This window comes from Lagopus muta, chromosome 7 (genome assembly GCF_023343835.1).
Source record: "Lagopus muta isolate bLagMut1 chromosome 7, bLagMut1 primary, whole genome shotgun sequence".
Taxonomy (NCBI): domain Eukaryota; kingdom Metazoa; phylum Chordata; class Aves; order Galliformes; family Phasianidae; genus Lagopus; species Lagopus muta.
In genome coordinates, this window is record NC_064439.1 from 19,446,903 (window position 1) to 19,470,549 (window position 23,647).

Genomic DNA, 23,647 nt, shown 5'->3' on the forward strand with positions numbered 1-23,647 from the left:
CACATATAAGAAAGAAAAGAGAAGACAGTTGGAGGTATTCCCTAAGATAGAAGTCAGCGAAAATTAGAGGCTCAGATATAGGGCAACTTTAATAATAAATCCCCTCCCTGATGGCAGGGAGTAAGGAAGGGTTAACGTAGAGACTAGAAAGTAGCACAGGCAAACAGCACAGGCTAGCAGAAATATTGTTTGAAATGAAAGATATGAAAAGCATGACGGGTGAGGACAAAAGGATGATGAGTTTGAAACATCAGGCAAAAAAAACAACATAATATTTTTCAGGTGTTTGGATAATATTTTTCATAGATATTATAAGTGATTATTTATTCTTAATGGATTTGACAGGCTGATACATAGCAGATAAAAGAACTCAGCAAACAAATTTGCAATTCAAACTGCAAGATTAATTTTTCTGGCAGAGGAGGCAAACTATAAGTGGAGGAGGAGAAAACTAAGAGGATCTAATAGGATGTGAAACCAAAGGACCTGTTATTTTGGGCAGAACAGTGCTTCCCTTTCTTCTTCACAGCTGCCTGAAGTAAGGATGAGGTACCTGGGTATAAAGCAGTTCAGCACTGCAGGTGGCACATGGCCAAGCAGCAGTTCATGGTCTTGGCCAGGGCCAAACTCCCCCCCAAAAGGATGGAGGGAGACATTTGCCCTAACCTGGCTCTACAAACTGCCAGGAAACCCATCTGTGAAGTGAGGGCTCTCAAGCAGTTCTTGCAATCTCCTTCAGATCACACATCTTAGAAATAAGTAATTGCTGTTATAGTATTTGCTTCTACTCTCGCATAGGGAGAGATACAGAAAAAGTATAGATAGGGATAGAGATAAGTTAATCAATTTCTACACCTCACTAAAAATAGAAGTTCTGTGAATGGACTAAAAAACCAGAGTCAGGAATAAACACAGCTGGTAAGAAAAATAAATAACCAATAAACCAAAGGCAACTAATCACCTTAATTTCAGCATAAGTGATAAGTGAATGGCATCAATGATGAATCATGACATTAATGTCTTTTTTTTTTTTTTTTTTAATATACACAGATTTTCAACATTGTCAAGATTTTTCAAAAGCAACTATTATTTTTTTTTTTATGTCAATATTGAGATCCCAACTTCAGAAAGCGATTACTACCTGACTGAATGCATCGAGTCACAGACTGAACCCAGCTCATTTCATTGGCATTAAAGTAATAGCAGTAGCTACGGAAAGGAATCCAAGCTGTGTGACCTGACTGAGGACATCTTCCAATATCCTGTGGAGGATCAGAAGAAAGTATATCTGAAAGAAATGAAACATTATGGATGCTTTAACTGATTAGATATTGCAGTTCTTTGGATATGAAAAAAAATATTTAAGATTAAAAAAAAAAAAATTAAAAAAAATTCTTAAAAGTAGTGACAATCTACTTCAGTACACACTGCTAGAATTCCCAGTGACTACGCTGAAAGTGACAGTGAGGAGCAGAACTGAACAGTCACAGCTGAACAGTGCACCTGCAACCTTCAGTGTTACCAGCTGAATTAAACAAGGACTGCTCAAAGGATATCTGTGTGTTCAGGGCTTTTTAAAATTCCAGTTACTTGTTATGAGTGTCAGCTTCATACAGATAAGAGATACAGTAAAAAGCGGATTAAAAAAACCATAAGGTAGAAAACCTAACCATTTGATTTTAAATGAGACTCCTACTAAACTGTAAGTTACAACTGAAGTTTTTAATCTAATGTTTTCCTTGATATGATAATTCTTACATAGTTTTACTGCAGACAATGCATGGAATGATCAGAAACTCACTGAATTTTTGTGTAGTTGCCCCCATTTTCCCACAGGCAATGACATTATAGAGTGAAACAGTGACATTGTCAGTTAATACGTACATTTTTAATTAAAAAGAAAATTGAAAATGTTTGGCATAGAAAAGAAATCATAGCCACACTACAGAAAAACAGCTCAGAAGAAACTCAGAATTTCCATTAACGCTGCTTTAGAGCTAACATCACCAGGGCTAACATCACTTGATCTAGGACAAGTGGGACAAGTGAGAAAACAAAGTTTGATCCCACCCCACAGTATGACAGAAGCATTTTAATTTGTAGCATTCTCCTGCTGAATGATGAGTTCATCAAAATAAAATATTTTTCTTGCAGAACAAAGGTATTATTCCTTAATATATACTTAGAAATATGTAGGTTAGTCAAGGCAGATTCAGGAAGGTTTCTGCCTTAAAACCAAATAGCATCAAACTTACCCTCAGATTTTTTGCAGGCAGAAAAGTGTTTTTCATTACAAGGTGCTGTTTTCCATTCCCCACTGAGATCTAGGAAGACACATGCTATTTTCTCTTTTGGTTCTTCATACTACCAATTAGAAAAATCAATTTTCCTTTTATCACTCCATCTGTAGTACCCATAACTCTAGAATTGAAACACACTTTTTAATATAGTTTTTCCACGTCCTCATCTTCCATTGCAGATAAGCAGATTTCCACACAAACGCACAATTTTGCAGTAAGGTGTAGAACTCAGTATATCTGTGCTTGCACTATTAGAATGTTAACTAAATCAAAGCACAGCAGCACAAATTTAAGACACAGCAGAATGCCTCCAATTCACAGCCCATGAAGGTGTTTTGAAGGCTAGATAGTGCTTCCAAGGTTCTCTTGGTAACAGTCCCTTGTTGGATGATCTGAGGAGGCAGGTAAGCACAAAGACCAAGGTGACCATGAGACACTCAAAGCCTGCAGAACCATCAGGAGGAATCAGGGCAATGAAGGCAGCTGTCAGACAAGGACTCTTGAGCTCAAGTGCAGCTCTGAGAAGAAACATTCAGGAGTAAATGCAGCTACTACCATGAAAACCTCAGAAAATTAGAAGTTTCTTAGGAGTGAAAGATAAACACAAGGGAGCAGAAGCGTTTAAATCAAATACACAAGCTCCTCTTGAGCTCAGCACAACTTGGGCAAGGTCACTGACTGAGGAACAGAAAGAACCTCAGAATTTCACCCTACAAGAGCAAGGTCAGATTCTTTACAGATGTTTGGATCATCACATATCTTCCTGCCAGACTTGTTCATAATTATTAACAGCTTTCTAACACATTTCTATGATTATCACCCAGCTTTGATATTAAGTGGACTTAAACACCAGCATTTGTTTTGGAAAGAGGTCTCCTGTGGTGTTCTGCAAATGTGGAGATCTGTGTCAAGCTCAGTGACGCAGTCACATACCAAACACAAAGACATTCTGAGATTCTGTCTAGTATGGAAAGGCACTGTCAGAGGCCATAAGATATATTTTTTTCAGCAACAGCTGCATTGTCTCATGCACTGTGGCCTTTTATTAGTGCGACTGCATCATATAATCAGAAATGTCATCATTACACAACATTAATTGCAAGATCTCCCTAGGGATACTGTAGGTTCAAACATTTTACTTAGTTATATGTCAGTGTGGAGTCACAATCAGTGAAAACAATGACAAGTGAAGAAAATTATTACTCATGAGAGAACTAATCTTTAATATCGGTGTAGTTTACTTAGCTCAAATAAAGATGCAAGAAAAGCATGTTGATAATGTAAATGAATTGAGTAATGACATATTTATCTGAGAAGCTGACACTTACTTTGGCACACATTTACAGAGCTAATGCTTACTCCAGTGTTTCTGAGGACAGCAATGGACCTGCATCATTCTTTACTTCTTTATGATTCACTTTTTTGGATGCAGTTTTTTGTTTGTTTGTATGTATTTCACTCTTACTGCTCTTAACCTTATGGACTTTGTGTGTGTAGTTTGACATGTGTGTACCCAAGATTCCCATACTGTTAGTAAAGAGATCAATGCTGTCAGAGGCTTCCATCCCTCTCCATTGCCTGGGATGAAGTTCAACATTTTTAAGATGATAAAGCTAAATGAAGTGAGTTTGTCCACCATTTCTAGGCTCCCAAAACCTATTCACGCTACAGATCTCCCTCTTTTAATAACAATATAATCAAATAACAGCATTTAACCACAGCAATCATCAACTGATTAATCTTACCATATTGCTATTGAGTCCAATCCATAAGGGCTCGCCATATTGTGCTGCCTGGAGCAGGAGAAATATATTACTGTAATAATCTGAAATGCTGGCAAGCTCTGAAGATTTCACCCTGCAGGCTTTTCTTGCTTCTTCCCAACTCATTTTAGAAGGAATGATTAAATAGCTACTGTTACCATAATGGAAGAAGTCAGAATCCGGAGCAGTTGTGGAATGGAATAGTTCAGGCTCTGCAGAAAGATTTGAGAGGAGGAAGAGAAAACATTGATGGTTTCTAGCTGCCTAAAAAGCAGTATAACTTCTCAGTAATGATTAACATAGCGTAATACACAGATATTTTGATATTTTGTTACAGGCATTGAATAAAACCATTTATCATTTAACATGCAGGAAATATTTAATAAAAGTAATTTAGAATTGTTTGTAACTATAATTTACATGGAGTACTCAGGGATTAGGGAGAAGCAGATTCTGCAGACATACACTCCCACCAGATAATGACTGGACTAGGAGATCTTAGTGGTCTTTCCCAACGTTAATGATTTTTTTGAAAACTTATGAATATGGGTCACAAAGCTATTCACTATCCAGTTCTCTCCTGGATTCTTCCCCTACTGCAGTGCAAGTGAAATTCCTCTCAGAAAAGTATGGAGCAGGATCTCCATGCCCTCTGAGTTTCAAAAAGGGTGAATTTCATTCTAATATCAGTTTGTGACTCTCCTTCTTTTCTGTGCAGGATAAATCGAAAAAAGAAATTGTATTTGCACCTTAAATGGTATATATGGAAGTAGAAAAGGTGGTGCTGAGTACAGTAAAAGGGCATTCATGTTCATACAATGCTGAAAACACCCTAAAGTGGTGTCAATTAGGGATGCACTTGTGCATCTTTCTGCCACTGCATGGGGTATAGCACCTGGCCCAGCTGTGGCTTCCCCTTGTATTTTTAGCCACAGAACTTGGCTCACTACTCAGCAGTTCCTGTTTCTCTTCCTGCAGACTCTGCAGCATAGCTGTTCTTTGGTTATGTCTCCCACCCTGAGGATATATGAAGAAGATAAGAACTTTTGTCCTTCTGATCCTTAGACTTAAGATATAAAAGCATTGCAAGAGACTGATGGGCAGCATAATCAGTTTTACTGACCTTAATTAACCCCTCCAAGAGAGGCATGTGAGGGGTTTTGGTGAGAGGGTTTGCCTTTGCCAGCTAACCTTATTCAGATATCCTTATCTGTGCCTGTTAATTAGGTCATAGACAGCTAAATTACTTTTGTGAAATGAGAGAAACAGGATTTTGAAGGCACAGATCACCTAACTTGTGTTGGGCACTTCTGTCAGGATCAGATGTATCCTGCCTCCAAAGAGTCCATTATGTGTGGGCAACCAGCCTGTATGTGCATCTCTGGTCTGCAGAGTGGGTGCATTCAGCTCCCCTGAAAGCTGTGAGGGGAGGGGCTGTAAAATTCTTCTGTAATTCTTATCCCAGAGCAGGCTTCATATCTGGAATTCTTGAGCTAGGAAAGGAGCCTTGCTTGCTTCACCTCAATTTCTGTAGACATAAGAAGGCAACTGTAGTGGAAGACGTGTGCTCATATTATCCAGTACCAGTCTTCCAACAAAGAGCATGAAAAATAGAACTTACTGCTGTCCATCTGGCAAATATAGCTTTTGTTGTGATGGCAGTCTGTGTTTTCCCACTTCCCTACTTCATTTACAGATCTTACCGTCATTGCAATACAGTCAGTCTAGGGGAAAAAATAGAAAAGAAACTTATAGGTGATAAAATGAAAGAATGAAAGATACCCAGCAAATAGAAAGGTCTAAGGAGGCCATGGTTTTTTTTTGTTTGTTTGTTTTTGTTTTTTGTTTTTTTTTTTCTTTTTGTTTTACTTATCACTTCTTGGAAAAGAAATGCGCCTTGGTTTATATCTTGAGTACTTTCCTTGGCATATTACCATAAGAATGTTGTCAGTTTCTTAAATTTTTTGAGTGCAGAAAAGATATTTTTAATATAGTTTATGTTAATCTATACTTAATTTGCTGAACCTTTAATTTGCATTCACGCTGTACAAAGAGAATAATAAAATGAACTAAGAAACAACAATGCTGATTATTTTCAGTAAAATCTAACTGTAATAAACTACAGCAGACCTTTTCTACAGTTATAGTCTTCTGCAAAGGAATGAAGATAACTACATGCACTTAACAGAACTATTAATCTCTGGGTCAACTTTTAAAACTTCTACTCAGTTTGAGGATGCTGTCTAAGTTATGCATGTACTGATTTTATTTCCTGTTTACCTGTATTGTCTCATACCTTCCAGCCAACTCTACTGTATTTACCCAAGGGGAATCCTCTTGCCCAACATGCATAATCATAAGGGCTTCCATCTGTCCAAACATATGAATGCTTATCATTTAATCCTATCCAAGTCTCATCCGTGACATCCTTTAGATGGAAAGTGAGGAATGCTAAAAGAAAATAAATTCTAAAATGAATATTTTAACTGAAGTAGTTTCATTATATTAAAAATATAAAATAAGCAGTTTTTAATATAAAAATGTTACTCAGAGAACTCTTGTAAATATTATCGAAATTAGGGCTAGAAGGAAGTTTGAAAGAATTAATTAGTCTTCCTAAAGTTAGCATCAACTAACTTTACATATGTCATTTACAGTGGAAATTTGTACACTTTGAATTTCTGAGGGCAGTTCAAACATTGCTATTTATCACATTTTCCAAGGCCAGAGGGAACAGATTATTTTTGTCTTTCCACCCTATACTGTTGCCAAGAGATGAGAAGCATCAACAACTCACTCCAATCTGTGCTCTGGATCAAGCAGCTTTGGATTTTCCTTCACAGGGGCTACATAGATGGAGACTGCTTAGATAGCTACTATTTAGAATTGGAGGCTATTTTGGCTGTTATAAAACAGCCAAAATTACAGTTAGTGGAAGCAAAGAATGAGTTTTGGAGAAAACAAGAGGTGCTGGGAAAGGCCAGAGGGATTCGGGGGGTGATGGATGAGAAGGAAGCAGAAGATTTGGATGTCTATGGACAATAGGTTTCTTCCAGTGTTGCCTCCTTCTTCTCCTTCTATCCTCTAACAATGCTGATTCATGTTTAGTTTGCAGTTCAGCTTCAGATCTTATTAGGGCTACTGACATTTTGTTTTCATGCAAAAGATTACTGGTATGTTGATATAGTTGTTTGCACCTAAACTCATTCAATTACTTCCTTCCCTTCTCCACCCTTCCCCATCCAAAAAACAAAAATCTTGTCAAGAATGTTTCAAATTCTAACCCTGACCTCCACCATGCCACTACATCACCTGAAAAGGTGACATATCTATTGCTTGTTGAAATGGTTAAAAAGAGATATTGAATATTACAACAGTCAGGAATTTTTTGGAATAACATTTTCTGCCCTCACCCTGGAGAACTACTGGTGACCAATGCATAGTTTTCTGAAGATACTTCTGACCTTGTAAAAGGGGAACTATGAGAACGGTGGTGATGGGTTTATCATACAGAGGGATCACAGGAGTATTCATCTTTACAGTCATTACATGATTATTCTACAATTTCCCCATGACTAGCAATGCCAGCAGGTTCTGTGTACTGTCATCAATACACACAGAACCTGAGTGTTTTGATCCAGTTCAAAATAGTTGCGTCATTTCAAAGTGCTCACATATTTAGTAATCACAAGAAAGAATTCACTTGGCCACAATATCCACAGCTACAGTTTTAACTAACAATTATAACCTCTTTGGTGAGATTTACTGGCTTTGCAGCTAGCACCAAAAGTTGAGATACCATACCTTGTACTTGAGCATTGTGTATAGAGGCTAAATTTCCCCCTAGTTCTATACAAGCACTTCTTGCTGAGTACCAAGTCAGTCTCTCTTCTTGCCTGGACCCAACTATTTTATAACACTGTAGGGAGAGTAAATAATTAAGCAAAATTTCAGGTGTCAAAGAGAATTATATTTGATTTGATTCATCAGTCCCTGTATACAAAGAGCAGCAGTTGAGGGAGCTGCTGAAATGCCATACATTCAGCCAGTGAGGAGTAGACACAGCTAATCACAACTTTGTGTGTGCAGGGCTCAGACCCATGGTATTTCTGTATATCCGTGCAATAATGATGCCTAAAATAAAAAGAAAGTTACAGAAACCAAAGAAGTAACAATGGCTAACTGCATTTGAGCACTTAGAAATTATAATTTAATAAATGTAAGTTCAGAAACAGGAAACAAAAAAAACCCACAAAAGTTGACTCCACTGCTAGTAGTTAAAATGTCACTTAAGAGAGTAGTGTATAAAATGGGAGCACTTATGCAGTTATTTGTAGCTAGTCTTCTAAAAGCTGCTGATATTTGTTACTTATTGTGTATACGTACCTTATTTTGAAACAAAATCCACATTTCAGGACATCCTCCCAGAGGCGGAAGTACAGTGGGAACAAATCCTGAGTAAGTTGAATTCTGCCTTTCACAGATGAAGGCATTTTTCAAACCACAGTTTACATCGTTCCAAAAGCCTGTAAATAAAAGAAATGCAATCAGTCTGTCAAACACTCCTACTGCCATTGCAGAGAGTAACCCAGCCAACATTCATAACTCACAAACATAACCTTTCAGAGACATATAACAGTCGAGACAGTCGACATTTACACTAGCAGCCCAAACAGAGCCCTCTTCCCACTGCAGTACATTTGTCTTCTATGAGCACTGACATACACTTAAACCTTAATGTACTTGTTATGAAAAATAGTTCCCATTGTTCAGCAGCCAATGGGGAGCCTTAGGTTTAAACAGGTGGCAAAACTTTTAGCTTTTGATGAATAAGCCCATTAAGATATTTGACCAAATGTTTCTTGCTGCTGTTTTACTCACCAAAATCTTTTCTCATTACCACACAGTTTTCATCGTTATGTGAATAATTGGGTTCGCCCGGAGCCCAGGCAACATAGTTCACAGGGGTTTTACCCAGCCAGCTGAAAGAAAAAAAAGACAGATGGTTGCCATACAGACATCTCCAGCAGCCAATTTGAGTTATGAGTGTTTAGCAGAAGGGCTGAGCAAGGTATGATTAGTGACCAAAGAACAAAGGCTCTACATATACTGAGAGGACAGATCCATAGCATTAGTGCTGCCTCTCACCTGTTCAGTGCTGTAGCACTAAAGTCCCATCAGTGTCCCGTTTGGCCAAAGGCTGGATATATAGTGTTGGACTCAGCAGCTTCTAACAGTCTGGATGAGGCTGTAACACCAGAGCATGGATTTGCCTTTCATTTTAGAAAGGTATCCTCATGAAAGTCTTCTACAAACAGATTTCTAAAAAGGTTACCTTACAGGAATTTCAGAGAGCTGTGAGATGCACAAGCTTCAGACTCACATAACTTGAGCCAGTGCGGTTTCTCTGGTTAAATGTTTCTGTGTGAACCTCCAGGGTTTCTACATAACTATTAGAGATCTAAGTCTGAGTTAAACCCATCATAAGGTGGATGTCTAACACCACAAATCTTGCTGTTTATGTTCATTGCCTGTGAAGGGATGCCTGGGTCTCAAATTCACATCTCTCAGTGTCAGACAACAAGTGAAATGAGCGTTACCCATGAAATTTTACGTTTGCTCGCCTTGATTTGGAAGGAACACACACTTTTTTGCTAAAGTATAGAAAAAAAATAATATCCCTCATCTCAGACTTCTGAAACCTACCAGAGTTCTGTCACACAAGTGTTATTAACTAAAGAACACATAAGTACCCGCACCCATAGAGCGAGATGAAATTACTGTTTGCTGTCCATTAACAGCTTTAGTACTCTTCTTTTACCCACCTGAGCTTCCGATCAGAACTGACAAATAAGCCAATGAAATATGATTCCTCTTGGAGAAATACACCACCCAGTTTTCTGTTAATCTAAAACAAAAGTGATTGGCACAGTTAACAACTGGACAGTTCCTCAGCTGTATTTTCGGTTGTTTCACAGTCTCAAACCTGGGCTGCAAGAAGGCAACAGATGCAGGATCTCTGAACTGTTCTTTGCTACACCTTTAACATTCACATGCCTTTTTTCTCTTCCTACTAAAGACAGTAGTAATGTCTAAAGACAGTGGAAATTACTGGAAAAATATACCATAATACAAATACGTAATATAGGACAGAAACTCAGGATTTTAGCCTGGATAAACAGCTAAAATCTTTTTATTTTTTCATCTGCTCTGCATCAGAATTGAAACGTCCCTCATCAGCATTCTTGGCTGCTGATCTCAAACCTTCAGGACGGCTGGAAAGTCCCACTGCCTGCCAGTGAGGATGAAGCTCAGGTTCCTGTTTTGTGCTGGATGCTTCAAGACCAATGCAATAATTTTACCAAGCAGTTAAAATAAAAAACAGTGAAATTCTTAATGGGTTCAAAAGTGCCCACAACCAATGTGCTCAGTTAATAATTAGTACATATATATATAAATAAAAATTGTAATTACTATGTAAATAATAATAGATAATCAGTAGGTTCAGTGCTTACATATTTCCAAATAAGCTGTCTTTCATTTTCATCCTCAATGACAACGAGATCTGCAAAGTTCCTCTGGCAAATTCTCCGTGCTTTTTCCATAGGGACACGTTCTCTGCTGAAATAGTACTGCTTATCTTTGTATATAATCCACCCATCAGCAGTTTGTACAGCTTGATATTCTGGAAGATAAAGAAAAACATGTTTGACATCATATCATATCTGTACAAAGTCCAAAAACTATACAGTAAAACTTCCACTGAAAGAGGAAAAAAATCCTACCATGTTTGTTGTTTGGTTCAGGTTTGAGCAGTGTACCTGTAAAATAAAACGTAATTATGAGCAATGTTCCAAACACAAAATAAACAATGGGGAAATCACAAGCCGGATAGATTTGATTTGTAATGTTATACATGGATCTCCAGGTGCACCAGGCTAAATAATAACGTTGCATGCTAAAAAAAAATGAGATAATTAACTTCAGACCATCTCCCCTTTCATTGGGATCTCATCTAATTGATACACACAATAACAAGGTCTAATTATTTCCTTTATTTAATTTTATTTATTTATTTTTACTACTGAGAGTAGTAGTCAAGTACCCTAGAGTCAAGATGAGCTGACTGGAGTATCTCTGCCACAGTTTGTGAATTCCTCCTGAGCATCTCACAAAGCCTTCTGTGCAGTGCAGCAGGCTCAGCATGTCTGCAGGGCTGTGCAGGATGTGCTGGTGAGCAGCAGTGTTCTGCCAGTGTGTGTGAGAACTAATCTACCCACAATGGAACAGAGATTCTTCCAGTTCAGGTAAGTAATTTTTCGATGGTAATATGGTGCATTTCTGGCTATTTGTTGGCAGAGGTCCATTAGATATACTCAGTGATGTGTGCGCAGCTGCTTCTCCTTTCCCCTCCCTATCCTTCCTCTCACAATTTCCCCAGGTGCATCCACCTTCCTTTTAACTTCTGGGAGCTTTTAAAGTAGATCTAGGAGTCCTTCAGGACTACAGTAATTCTATTTTTGATCAGCTTTTCAATATTCTAGTTCCTATAGCAACTTAACCCTCTCTCTAGTTCCCATTATCTGTCTTACAATGGGAACCAAACCTTTTTTTTTTTTTTTTTTTTTTTTTTTAATCTTTTGCGTAGGGAACTCAGTCTCCTGCATCTTCAGGTCTCCTCTGTGAACCCATAGAAGATAGCAAGATAAGGAGATTTTATCTACTTTTATCTTCTCCTTGTCTTTCTAAGAAGATTAAGCATCTTTGCCTTGCAAATTTATTCAACCCACATCTAAAAGAGATAAAGCTGCATATAAAGCAATTTCTTGAACTTCCTACATCTGAGTACAACTGAAATATCTCAATTTGTTCCTCTTGCTTTAAGTGTTACCTTCACTGCTCTACTTTTACAATGAAAAATTCCCAATATATTTCTTCTTTAAATTTGCTGAAATCCATATAATTTCTTTTTGAATTGTACTTATCACTCCAATTAAATGGTGAAGTAGTCGTACCTTTTTTAGTTTCACAAATCCAATTAAGCAAATGTTCACAGTACAAGTCATTCCAGCGCATTTGTGGTGATCTATTAAACATAACACAGTGCTCAATTCCTTTATCATTATTAGGTTCATCTTCATCCCAGTTCTCATAAATTACCTGTGTGGGAAACACAGCTCATTCACTACGTGCTTTGAACGGAATGGAAGTAATTGAGATTTTTGTCTCTCAGTGTCAGGGTCTCATCAGCCCAAGCAGCTCATTTATGCAATCGAAAGGAGTTCAGAAAGCTCTGATCAGGCTGGGGAGGTCTTACTAATATGTTCACTTTCCATCACTTCCCAGAGGTGAAAAGATTACACTTTCTAGAAAGCATGGAGGAAAAATAGACGCATGGAGGGAGTGACATTAATCTGATTCTGTAAGAGATGGCGAGCTGACTTCCCCAATTCTGTCGCGCAGCAGGGGTATGGGTGTGGTGAAGACCTAAGAGCACATGCAGTGGAATATGGGATATAGCATGGTGCGAGTGATGAGGATAGTTATGAGTGATGTGCTTCCAGAGTGCTGAGACAGTGCCATTGCTGAGACAACTGCTGCAGCTTTCAGCTGACGGTGAACTGCTGCCCTACAACAGCTTAAAAAGGTTGGAAAAAAAGCACTAAAACCATGAAAATCTATATGTTATAAAAACTACAAAAAAAAAAAAAAATAGTATCCAGCAAATAAGTACTCACAGGAGAACCATCAATCCAGGCAAATCCTTCGTCAGGATTTAAGAGAAACAAACCCATCCAGAAACCCTGAGTTTGCAGTCCTTTTTCCCTGAAAGAAATCATACAATATCAGTAGATGAATGCAGAAGAGGAGCCGTTAAATGCTGGAAAGCATAAAAACATGCAGCTTTGAGTCACATCTGAATCAGGAGCTACTCCTTCCCTGCTGGCCCACAGCCAAGCTCATTAACTGCACTCTTTGACATGGAGTTCCCAAAGTTCTGTGCTGGCATGGGACATGTTGAAGTTAATTTGGAAGAGAAGCGGAGTAGCACGGTGCTAGCTCAGGTCCCATACTTGTGGCTGAAGTACACTTCCTAGTTCCTAGCAGGAATTCATAGAAACAGCTTTTAATAAAAGTAAACTGAGATTGCATCATAGCTCTCTAGTCAAATAAATGAAAAAGTAATTTCTTTATCAACTTCTCTGATTTCCTCCATGGCACTTCTTGTGATGGCATTTGATGGCAATATGGCATCTATAATGTTAATATAAATGAATAAGAATTAATTCATTTGATTTGAGGAGTCTTCAATTTATAGGCTAGTAATTTCCACAAGGATTTTTTTGTGTTAAAGTTTTTTTGAATGTATGTATTAAAATATAAATCGTAACCATGAAAAAACCCACACAATTAGAGCTGAACATTTTAGTGCTTCCTTTTTGGAAGAAGTGTTTCACATGTACAACGTTGATCAGATCTGGAGAACAGCCTTAACAAGAAACTGTGATGAAAACTTCAGAATTTCAAAGCTACATGAAAATACTCAAGTTGAAGTATGTATATTTAAAATATCACACTGAATTGTATTTCCAAATGAAAGCTATTTTCTTTTAAAGTTTATCATTTTTATTCACTTAATACTCAGCTCCTAATGTATATTATTATTTAGCATAACATGAACATAAAAAAGAATGACTGTGCAAGTACTCACAATGCTAACTGCCATATAAAAACTTGATCTTCTTTTGAATTGATTGTGACCAGATTTCCTCCTATTTCTCTACAGAATTCTTCAGCTTCAAACCAATTCTTCTTTAGGTTTTTGTCCCTCACAAAGAACTATTGAGAAAAAAATTGTGATAAGTTATAAAATATAAATATAAAGTTTGATGTAAAAATGTGATTTGCTGTGTAATTGAGATAAATATTATTTTAGAATCCCATTAAAACTAAGACAACGTCTTTCAAGACCTATAGAATTAAACATTAGTCATGTAGATTGTAACTATATTTTTCTCTTCTATTTTAAAATAGCAAGGGAAGATTAGCCTAGGTTTCAGGGAAGAACAAAAAGTGTCACAATAGTTTATAACTTAATTAGAGCTTTGAACACCAAAGGGCTCAAAGAAAAACAGAATTGACTAGTCTTAGTATTTTGCAGTAGAAAGCAGGAGATTATTGAGAAATGGGAGGCAGGTAAATCAATATGTTGAAATAGGAAAGATAATATGGATGGAGACAGACATTTTGAAAGGGGCTGAGGAAGAGCTTTTATACAGCACTGCAAGCTCTGCATCCTAGTACAAAGTACACATGGTCTTGAAGAATGATGCTTGACATTTTGGGGCAAGGATAAGCAGCAAGCAGATACACAGAAAAATCAATAATGAGTAACAACAATTAACTGTGACATAAAAGTTGATACCCTTGTAAATAAATGGCTAAAATCATGTGTCCTTCTAGCAGGCAGAATCTCAGGAGAGAAAGGGGAAGGATGCTTACATAAAGACTTGGAAGAGCAATGTTACATATTATTGACATTTTACTTCATCTATTTTACTTTCTCTTTACTTTTTCCTTTTCAGAAAGGAGACATTTTTAGCTCAATCATGAGAACATACAAAGCTTTTACTTGCTGAAGTGTCACCAATGGCAAACTAAATCTGGATCTAAAAGTATCACTAAAAACATTACTTCTATGAAAGAAAGCTGTCAGAAGGCCAGACTTCCATCATCTTTCTCTTAGGAGACATTGTTTTATTCAAGTGACGCAGTCAGCTCTTGAGATTTAATACTACACTTGTCTGAAGTTCCAAATTCTTGGAAGGAGATAAATGTGGTGAGGATCCCACCTCTCATTTCTGTAAAATGAAGCTTATTTTTAGCTTCTCACTTTCATTGCTGTAAGCTCTTTCATTGTTGTGTTTTGTTATATTTGATGGACTTGTCTCATGGGTTTCTTTTTTATTTTTATGCACTTGAATTCCCTAAAGGAGATAATTCTCCAGAAATGCTCAGCACTTCGGTCCCTTCATGTCAGGCCAGGCCCTCAGGCTGGCAGGGCAGCGATGCACTGACCTTGAAGCAGGAGTCTGCCTGTGGGGCTCCATCCCAACCCTGGGCACAGGATGCTGCTGGGACCTGGGCAGGAGGAGCTGGCGGTAGCACTTCCACTGCCCGCTGCTTGCAAAGGAAATTTGCTGTCTCCTGGCAGCTAATGACATCCCATAATCCAGCATTGGCTCCAGTTCCCATGGCAACGCAGCCTTGCTCTTTCCCTTTGTGATACATAAAAGAAATGAACAAAATCAAAGTCTAATTGCTTTCTAGGAAATTAGATCTTTGTATTCATACAAAATTATGATATAAAGCTGCATATTATGCAGATTTTAAGCCACCATAGCTATGAAATTATTCTGAATATCTCTTGCCACAGCATAGAGATAGGTCAATGAACCTCAGAGACACACCTGTCCTAAAACTGGAGATTGCAGATTTAGGATACAAATGTTCCTTATCTTGCCACCCCAGGGAAATCACAGAGCACATAACACTTGATTTTATTTTCGTTTGTAACAGATGGCCTGTCAACTGCTTTGCAGTTCTCAGAATCCAGGTAATTCAATTTCAGAAAGGATGATATCAAGTACAAGAAGTTTGTTTCAACACACAACTTGCTACTAGGAGGACAAGAGCCTCCCATCACCTTTTGTTGAAATGCAGAACAGCTGGACACCTGCTCTCCATTTCTCACCTGTGGGCCCCATGCTCTGCCCATAATCAATTTCCTCAAAGTGATGAGTTGTTGTTAACAGCTGTTAAAAATGTAAAAAAAAAAAAAAAAAACAAGACTATGGATCTTGTCAGCTCCTATTGCATTCAGTGTAGCCCATTAAATATGTTTCTATACAGATTTACAGGTAACTGAGTTACACAGCACCTGACACTCTGCTGTGGATGTGTTTTACACTGGGGCCAAAAACAAGGTCTGTTGATATTGGTCACCTACAGCTGTAAACACAAAAGTACCTTCTCTTATTTCCAGTACTAGGGGATAGAAAGCAGAAGTCTGCTTGAATTTCAGCCGGACTCTGATTACAAGGGCTGAGCTTACGCACAACTTACCTGGCATTGCTGAATTCCAGTGTGTGAAGGAAGGAGTTTCACCACTGGTCCACCTGAACATCCCTTGCTCTTCTGTGTCAGAGAGACCGAGCCAGAAATACTTTTCAGACCTCAGCCCAGTCAGACTAATCAGGAAAGCTTGCTCATTCCTGAGGTGGAAAACAGCATTGAAACACAACATATTGCCTCCCACTGCTGATCCAATTGGTACAAATAAGGCTATCATGCTAGTATGACCCCAAGAGAATGAGTCCTCAGAGAAGTTCAAGCAAAACTTTAGCAAGCTTTAGTGTGGTTGAAAGAGCTTGGTGAGGGACAGCTTTCTCCTTTCAGCTGAAAGCATCCTCTCCTTTCTACCCAGTTCTGTGAAATGTCAAAAATCACCAAATCACCATTACAAATGTCAGGTGTGTGAGAACTAAGCTGCAGCCAGATTTGCTACACATGACCTCTGAAAGCAGTGGTGTTCCTCAGAAGCCATAAAGTGCAAAGCCCATTTGAGATGGAGATAGGTGCCATAATACATTCTGGTTATGGTAGAAATATGCTGGGAGAATTCCTACATTTGTTCAGAACTTGGTGTAGAAGATGCTTAGGAATTTATTTATTTATTTATTAAAAAAATTCCTACATTTGATAAGATAAAGCTCTTCAGTAAATAAAGGAAAACAGTAGTAACCAATTTCCAAAAGAAAATAAAAAATAAAATAGGGGCTGCCTTGATTAGAAATTTAATACTAGGAGAAAATGGAACTCAAGAACCCTCAAAATTTGAAAGCAATTTTAATTAAATAGAAATCCGTAAAACATGAAGTCTTTTTTCTTTCCTATTACTGAACAATTTAAAAGTGTTACTGAAGTGCTTTCCAAAGCTTTCAAAAAATGGGACAAATTTTGAAGGTTTCTGAAGTAAAAGCACTAATTTTAAAGTAGAAGAATGATAATTTCCTACCTGGTTTCCACTGTAGCTAGATAAGCTTTGCTCTTCTCACATGTCTTATTTGCGTCTGAGAAGGTTGCAAGTGCAGAACCCACCAAATAACAGTGAAAACTAAATCTTTTCCAACCCTGTGAAGAAGAAAAGGATGACAATGCGAATTGTAAAGATACTTCAGTATAGAAATTAGCTGTGCTCTTTTATATGTAAATATTTTATATTTAATTTGTTGCAGCTGGGATTAAAAACAAGATGAGATTAGGCAAATTTGTTAATAAACAAAAACTGTGAGATTTTTGTTGTCTCTTCTCCTACAAAAGGCCTTTTTACTTAAATGATGATATTAAACTCTTCATTTCTTTTATGTGTACATGAATTTTCAAAGAAAATGACTGTTATCACATTTCAGTTCTCTGTAAGGCTGGATTTGTGCAAACATCACCATAATAAGGCAGTGATTCACTCAGGGGGAGCTATAGCCACACATTCACTAGTTGCAGGATCTGACATGATGAAATACAAAAGTATTCCAGTTCTGAAATTAATTCTTATAATTGTAAGAATACAATTATATAACTGAATAAGCACAGTGCTTCAAAGCTGTGTCTGCCACCCTTGAAGGAATAGCAAGGAGACTTTCTGTGCCAAGAGGAACTCAGCCAGTGCTTGTTTGGGGTGTGAGTGGAAAGGAGGAACCTCACTAAAACACCCCTGCTTCTTTCTGTTATTAGAGAGATTACTGCTGACTAGAATAGATTTAATGATTCTCTAAAAAGGTGAATTTTGGAAGAAATAACCCACTGATATCATTAAAAGACCAAATAAGTAATCCACCAGTAGTCATACGGTACAGAAAACCCGATCTTCTTGTGTTTGGAAATTACTTTGTTCCTTTCAGAGTTCTTTCAATAGTAAAGATTTTGCTGTGAAAACTTTAAATAACAGATCTGAGAGACAGAACAAAGTGACTTCGGGCAATTTTGCATGTTTGGCTGTGAGTATAAGTAGAATGATAATGAACTGATGTAAAAGATGTATCTTGTTACATTTACGTTATCATTTACACTTATGTAACTGTATACATTCTTGAATATTTTCAGAGCAAAAATGAAGTATTTGCATATATTAATAGTTTGTTTGTGGGAAAAAGACTAGGTTTCCTCAAAGAAACAAACACCAAGTCTCTAAAAGTATGAAGAGCAAATAAAATAATTAATGTTGATTTTCCCCAACATAAATCATTTATGAGACACCATTTACTTCCTGGCAGCCTGGGTCCTTGATCTTTTCTTCAAGAGACTTTGATGAGGGCTTCTTTTTACAGATGTAACCAAGTTGCCTATCACAAACATCAGTTGCCCAGTACCCATCCTAGAAGAGCAGAGAGAATAAACAAGTGTAAAAATAGGGGCATTTGTAAGCATAAGAAAATAATTATTTTTCTTCTTCACTACAAGATCCACTGATGTATTTTAAATAAGAAAACTATAGGATTTTTTAAGAAATCTCCATCAACAGAAAAAAAAAAGACCTTTGAGGATTGGTTTGAGGTTCATTTGATGCTATTTTGAGATGAAGGAATGAAATAAATTAGATTTTGAAGTTTTGACTTTATTGGCTATTTCAACTACCTATTTCATGAGAGAGTTAATAAAAGACCTCTCATCCACAGCTAAAGGATGCACATTTATAGTGGTAATATTTCATTATGCTTATGGCAAAGAGATCAATGAAACCGAAATAATGTACACCTAATGTGTCATAATACACCCAATTATTTCATCCATCAAGGAGAAGACTGAAAATAACTGGTTTCTATTAAAGAAGGAATTATGTTAAAAAATAAAATTGAAATAAGACCTTTTTATTCATGAAATGTGGTTAAGGATCAATCCTATTAATGTCTAATACTGACAGACATAAATATTTTTCAACATCATAACACTTGTGCATTTTCAAATTCTTTTGTGTTTGTTTTTTTTCCATGATACCTTCTATATGTGTATGCATATATGTGTAAATGAGTACAAAAACCCAAACAATCATGATGGCAACGAAAATAAAGTCTACAGGGCTTTAGATTAGGTTATTTGGCAGATGTGTGCTACAGAGGAGAACTATGCACTAGTGCCATGTCTTCATGCCCCAATGAAGTGATATGGATGAACTTAATGGTCTACCAGACAGGAAAATAAGGTATGCTAACAGCATCTTTGGTAACCAACCATATTACTAGCTCATCTTTCTTTCACTCCAGAGCTACAACTTTTTTTCCATTGTTGTAACCAGCAGAATACAAGTAAATTCTAATGTAAAACTCGTGGACCTGGCTTTGCACCAAGAAAGAAATTTCAAAATGTAGCATTACAACTATGGTGCCTCTCCAATTCTGATCTTCTCTGTTCTCTCAAGTTTCATTTGACTGATGCCAAATTTGTTTCTTAGATAAGATATAGAAGACTGCTGAATAAGTAGATGGTTGGTACATGATTTCAGTTTGAGGCAGTTATTAGTTTGCATTTCTATAAAATAGCTGCCAAGTTTTACCTGTCCCTTCATAACAACACAGTCCTCTAAACCGTTCCTATAGGTGGGATGTCTGCGCTGCCATGTGGTGAACGTCACAGGGGTCCCATCACTCCACTCAAAGTAGAAATGAGCCTTCAGGTCATTTAGGCCCAGCCACAGCTCTTCTGTTGGCTCTAAAGCATGGAAAGAAAAAGACTTGCTTATTGTCTGCTATGTAATACATCAAACACTTCCAAATCCAGCACAAAGAGGGACAGATAAAAGTTGGGATGTAGTGCACAAGAGGCAGCCTTCATGCTCTAATCAAAGTGCTGGTTTCTGTTCAGATCTCCAGTAAGGGATGATTTAGTTGGTAGAGAAGAGACTTCAGATGTCACCCATAAATTAATGGATATATAGCTCCTTATGGCTGACAGAAATGTTTTGCAAACTGAGCACCTGTGGCTTAGAAGAACAAAACACCCCCAGCATGGATATAAAGCAGTGAGTTTCTCAGTGTGCCCCACTGATCAGGAGATGAGATGAAGTCTGAGGTACAAAGACATTTGCCAATACATTTCCTTAACTGGGGATCCTTAGAGGGTCTGTCAAGAGTGGTCACCAAGTCCAGCATGTGAGGCAAGTGTCAGGACTGGTGATGACAGATTCGAGGAGAGTCATAAATGAAAAAGCATTATTTTCTTAGAAGGAAATATTTTTGAGAGGTTAACCTCAACAAGAGGGTTTACTCTCAGCAGGAATTTAAATTTCTTTCAGATTTGAAGCTCAGTTCTGGAACTATAAAATGTAGAAAAAAAAAAAACCACAAAACCTGCAAATATTAAAAGATCTTTACGTGGGAATTCTGTTACCTAAATTTGTTGATAATAAGATGTTTTCTTATTTCAAAATATTTTAAAGTGTAGATTTTCTTAATAAATATATGCTTATGTTTGCGCATCAGTAACAGACAACACCATAAGTTAGATACAGCCTTCAGCTTGTGATATTTCAGAGAAAGCATTAATATTTAATGAAGCTCAGCTTTTGCATTGCAGATGTGCCAAATAAAATAGAGGCCCACTTATATACTCACTGTAACCAAGCTGTGACACCAGAAAGCTGTATTCAGCAATGGTGTGGACACTGGCCAAGTCTCCATCCTGCCTCTTACATGAAGTCAGGGCATCCTTCCACGCTTTGGATTCTCTTTGAATGCTGTAGCAGTGGCCTGCATATGGCCACCAACCTTCTGTGCATTTAGTAGGTCTCATTTCCTCTAAAATAGAAGCAAAAATTTTCAGAGCAATTTTATAAAGAGTAAAATAAGCATTCTTTACAAGAAGTAGTACTATATGAATAAACACAAAATTGCAGGTAGAAATGCAAATATCATCAAATAAGAAGCAAATGTCATTAAGGCACAGTTTGCTCAATATGCAAATAGAATGATTAGTCTTTCAATGTCAAGTAAAGCACCAATAAAAATGCCCACATTGTGTCAGAGGTACAATTTAAAATTTTACTCTGCAGAAGAGAGAGAGACCAAGGCAGAGGTCTGTCTCTCCTGTCTTCTACTATAAAAGCAGCTTTTATAACATTCCCAGACAGCAGCCTCTGGCAGATCCCTCCTGTTTGGGGCATGTCCACGTACACAGCTACACTGATGTGTCACTGAAGTCTTAGGTCTCAGCAGGCAACAGATGAAACACAGCCTGTGTGAATGCTGCTGTTCCTCCTGCTCTGTACATATGAACTCAGTCAGTTGCATATAGTTGTTGGAAATGATTTTTTATATTGATAATATAAATCAATATAAAAATCAATCCTTGTAATTACTCATTTGGAGCAAAGGAGAACCATAAACTTTTACTGTTTGCATGCAAAATGCGATTGCTATCACTGTTACAGTGGCAGAACAGCTTCTATCTGTTTTGATAAAATGAATAGTAATGATGGAACAAAATAACAATATTCTCCTATGGATGATAAATATATTACATCTTTGTCCTCTCATCTTGTATGAAAGCCTGTGTGTGCATATATAGCTTTGCTTTTGGAAATGTTGGTTAAAAAATAATGTTGCATTCCCTTCTCTTTTGTAAATTAGGGATTGCATTCTCTGGAAACCAGAGAAAAATCTTTCTTTCTATACATACCTCTGGTTATATTGTCAAATTTTGAATTTATTTTTCTCTTTTTACAGATGTAGCCAAATCTCTGGTTGCATGCTTGGTTTTCCCATTTAGCATTCTGTCTGGGATTCATTGTGCCACAGATTTTCCCAGGATCTGGGGAAGGACTTCCTTTGAATAAGAGAGAAAACAGATTCTCTTACAAAAAGATCAACAAATGGATTGTATTATCAGTAGAACGATTGTCTTATAGTGATTTTTTCAGTGCTTAACGTGAAGAAGCCCTCCCCACAGGATAATTGCTGTTGCAGTTTTCAGAGTGGTGCTTTTTATCTTTATACACTGAGTGAGACAAATGATTCTCCTTAGATTTTGTCTCAGGATAGTATGGGGAAAGTTCTTGTTCTTTTCCTGATACACTGGTACTCATAGGCAGAATAATCATACTTGCATGTCTCAAGAATTTTGCAGTTCTTCTTTCCTATGAAAGAGGTTTTCTTTTATCTGTTTTGTTCTGTTTTGTTGTATTCTTTTCCTCTGAAAAGAACAGAAGAGTGGTGGCCTACTACCAGACCTGCCAGTGCTGAGGAACAAGAAGGTAAGCAAGGGGACATGACTGCTTGCTGGGTGGTGGCCACTTCCTACAGCCAGCCTGCGGCCCTTACTGTCCTGGCACCAGCAAACCCCACTCCCACCCCTCTCCCATCACTCTGGGCTGCTTTCCCTCCTCTCTGGGCTGTCCCTCTGCCCATGTGTGAAGTGCACCACCAGCTCCCGAGTCTCTCTTCCTACACATCGTTCCATACGGTTTTGCATATAGTATTGAGGAATTATGAGCTTGCTCTGTGAGTCTCTCCATAATATTTAGAATTTCTCCAGACAACATAGTGCCATTATTTTCTAAATATTTTGCTACTTTTTGAAGGTTTGATTTAAATTTATACTCTTAGATAACGTTATGGAAACATTCTGACCTCTGATCTGCAAGGTTAAACATCACTTCAAAAGAGACTCTCCATTTATAAATAAACTCTTTGCTTATGCGAGAAAATAAAAAGTCATTGGCTATTGTAAATTAACACAGGCTTCTCTGAAATAGAAGCAACTGAAGTAGCTTAATTAGTTGGTGTCTTATCAGAATCCATTCCAAGATTATAAAGTAAATGCAGTTCTTACCTGGAGCCCAGTTTAAATATCTGAAAGGACTGCCCCCAGCCCATTGCCATCCACTGTTGAAATTCAAACTGTTCAATCCAATCCACAATGCAAGACTGATTTTTTTAATTAGCTCTAAATTAGAAAAGAAAGTCAGTGGTGCCTTCCTATTCTAATTATTAGCAAGCTCACGTAAAAGAAATAAAGTCAAAAGTAATTTACCTTTTTTGGTTTAAACCTGCCCACAAATACTGCTTTTCACATTAATAAAGTAAACAGATTTAAATAGTAAGATGTGTAAATGAATAATTGTAAAGATAACAGAGATCTCCTATTGCTAGCAAAAATGGCAAATCATCTGATTTTACTATTTCAATAACAGTTTATTCATCATCTGTTCCCATTTATAACCCCCATATTGTTAATAGTAGTCCTTGAAGCACAGAGGAAAGAGGTAAATTTGAGGACCAGGCTTCAGTTCTGGTTGGAAATGAGCATACCAGTAGGTAAGGCAAGTGGAGGGAATCCTCCAACTGAAGCAGGCTGCAGACATGGCAGCCCTTACCTGGAATACAACAGTGGGATGGGGTGACTTTTCTCCCTGCACTGGTTCAGGAGCAATCACAAAGAAATACCAGCTAATGGAAGAGCTGCTCAGAGCACCTTCCTTGTGGCTCCTAGTGAACACATCTTCTTCATTGAGCCAAGAGACAGGGTAGCCAA

General features: G+C 37.5%; 1 protein-coding gene across 1 annotated transcript; it reads right to left on the bottom strand.

Annotated features, from left to right (window-relative positions):
- Positions 1-1,147: 1,147 nt before the first annotated feature.
- LOC125695682 (macrophage mannose receptor 1-like) lies at positions 1,148-23,000 on the bottom strand. The gene is made up of 23 exons (XM_048950464.1): positions 22,946-23,000; positions 22,217-22,306; positions 21,794-21,940; positions 20,731-20,913; positions 19,674-19,828; positions 18,387-18,497; positions 17,142-17,257; positions 16,190-16,338; positions 15,143-15,342; positions 13,776-13,903; positions 12,802-12,889; positions 12,079-12,223; positions 10,849-10,884; positions 10,579-10,748; positions 9,889-9,971; positions 8,945-9,045; positions 8,450-8,589; positions 7,868-7,982; positions 6,360-6,514; positions 5,685-5,787; positions 4,046-4,275; positions 2,256-2,421; positions 1,148-1,288 (listed from the first exon to the last, which is right to left on the bottom strand). The coding sequence occupies exons 3-22, from the start codon at positions 21,900-21,902 to the stop codon at positions 2,365-2,367; spliced, it is 2,574 nt and encodes an 857-aa protein (XP_048806421.1). The 5' UTR covers positions 21,903-21,940; positions 22,217-22,306; positions 22,946-23,000; the 3' UTR covers positions 1,148-1,288; positions 2,256-2,364.
- Between the last annotated feature and the right edge of the window lie 647 nt (positions 23,001-23,647).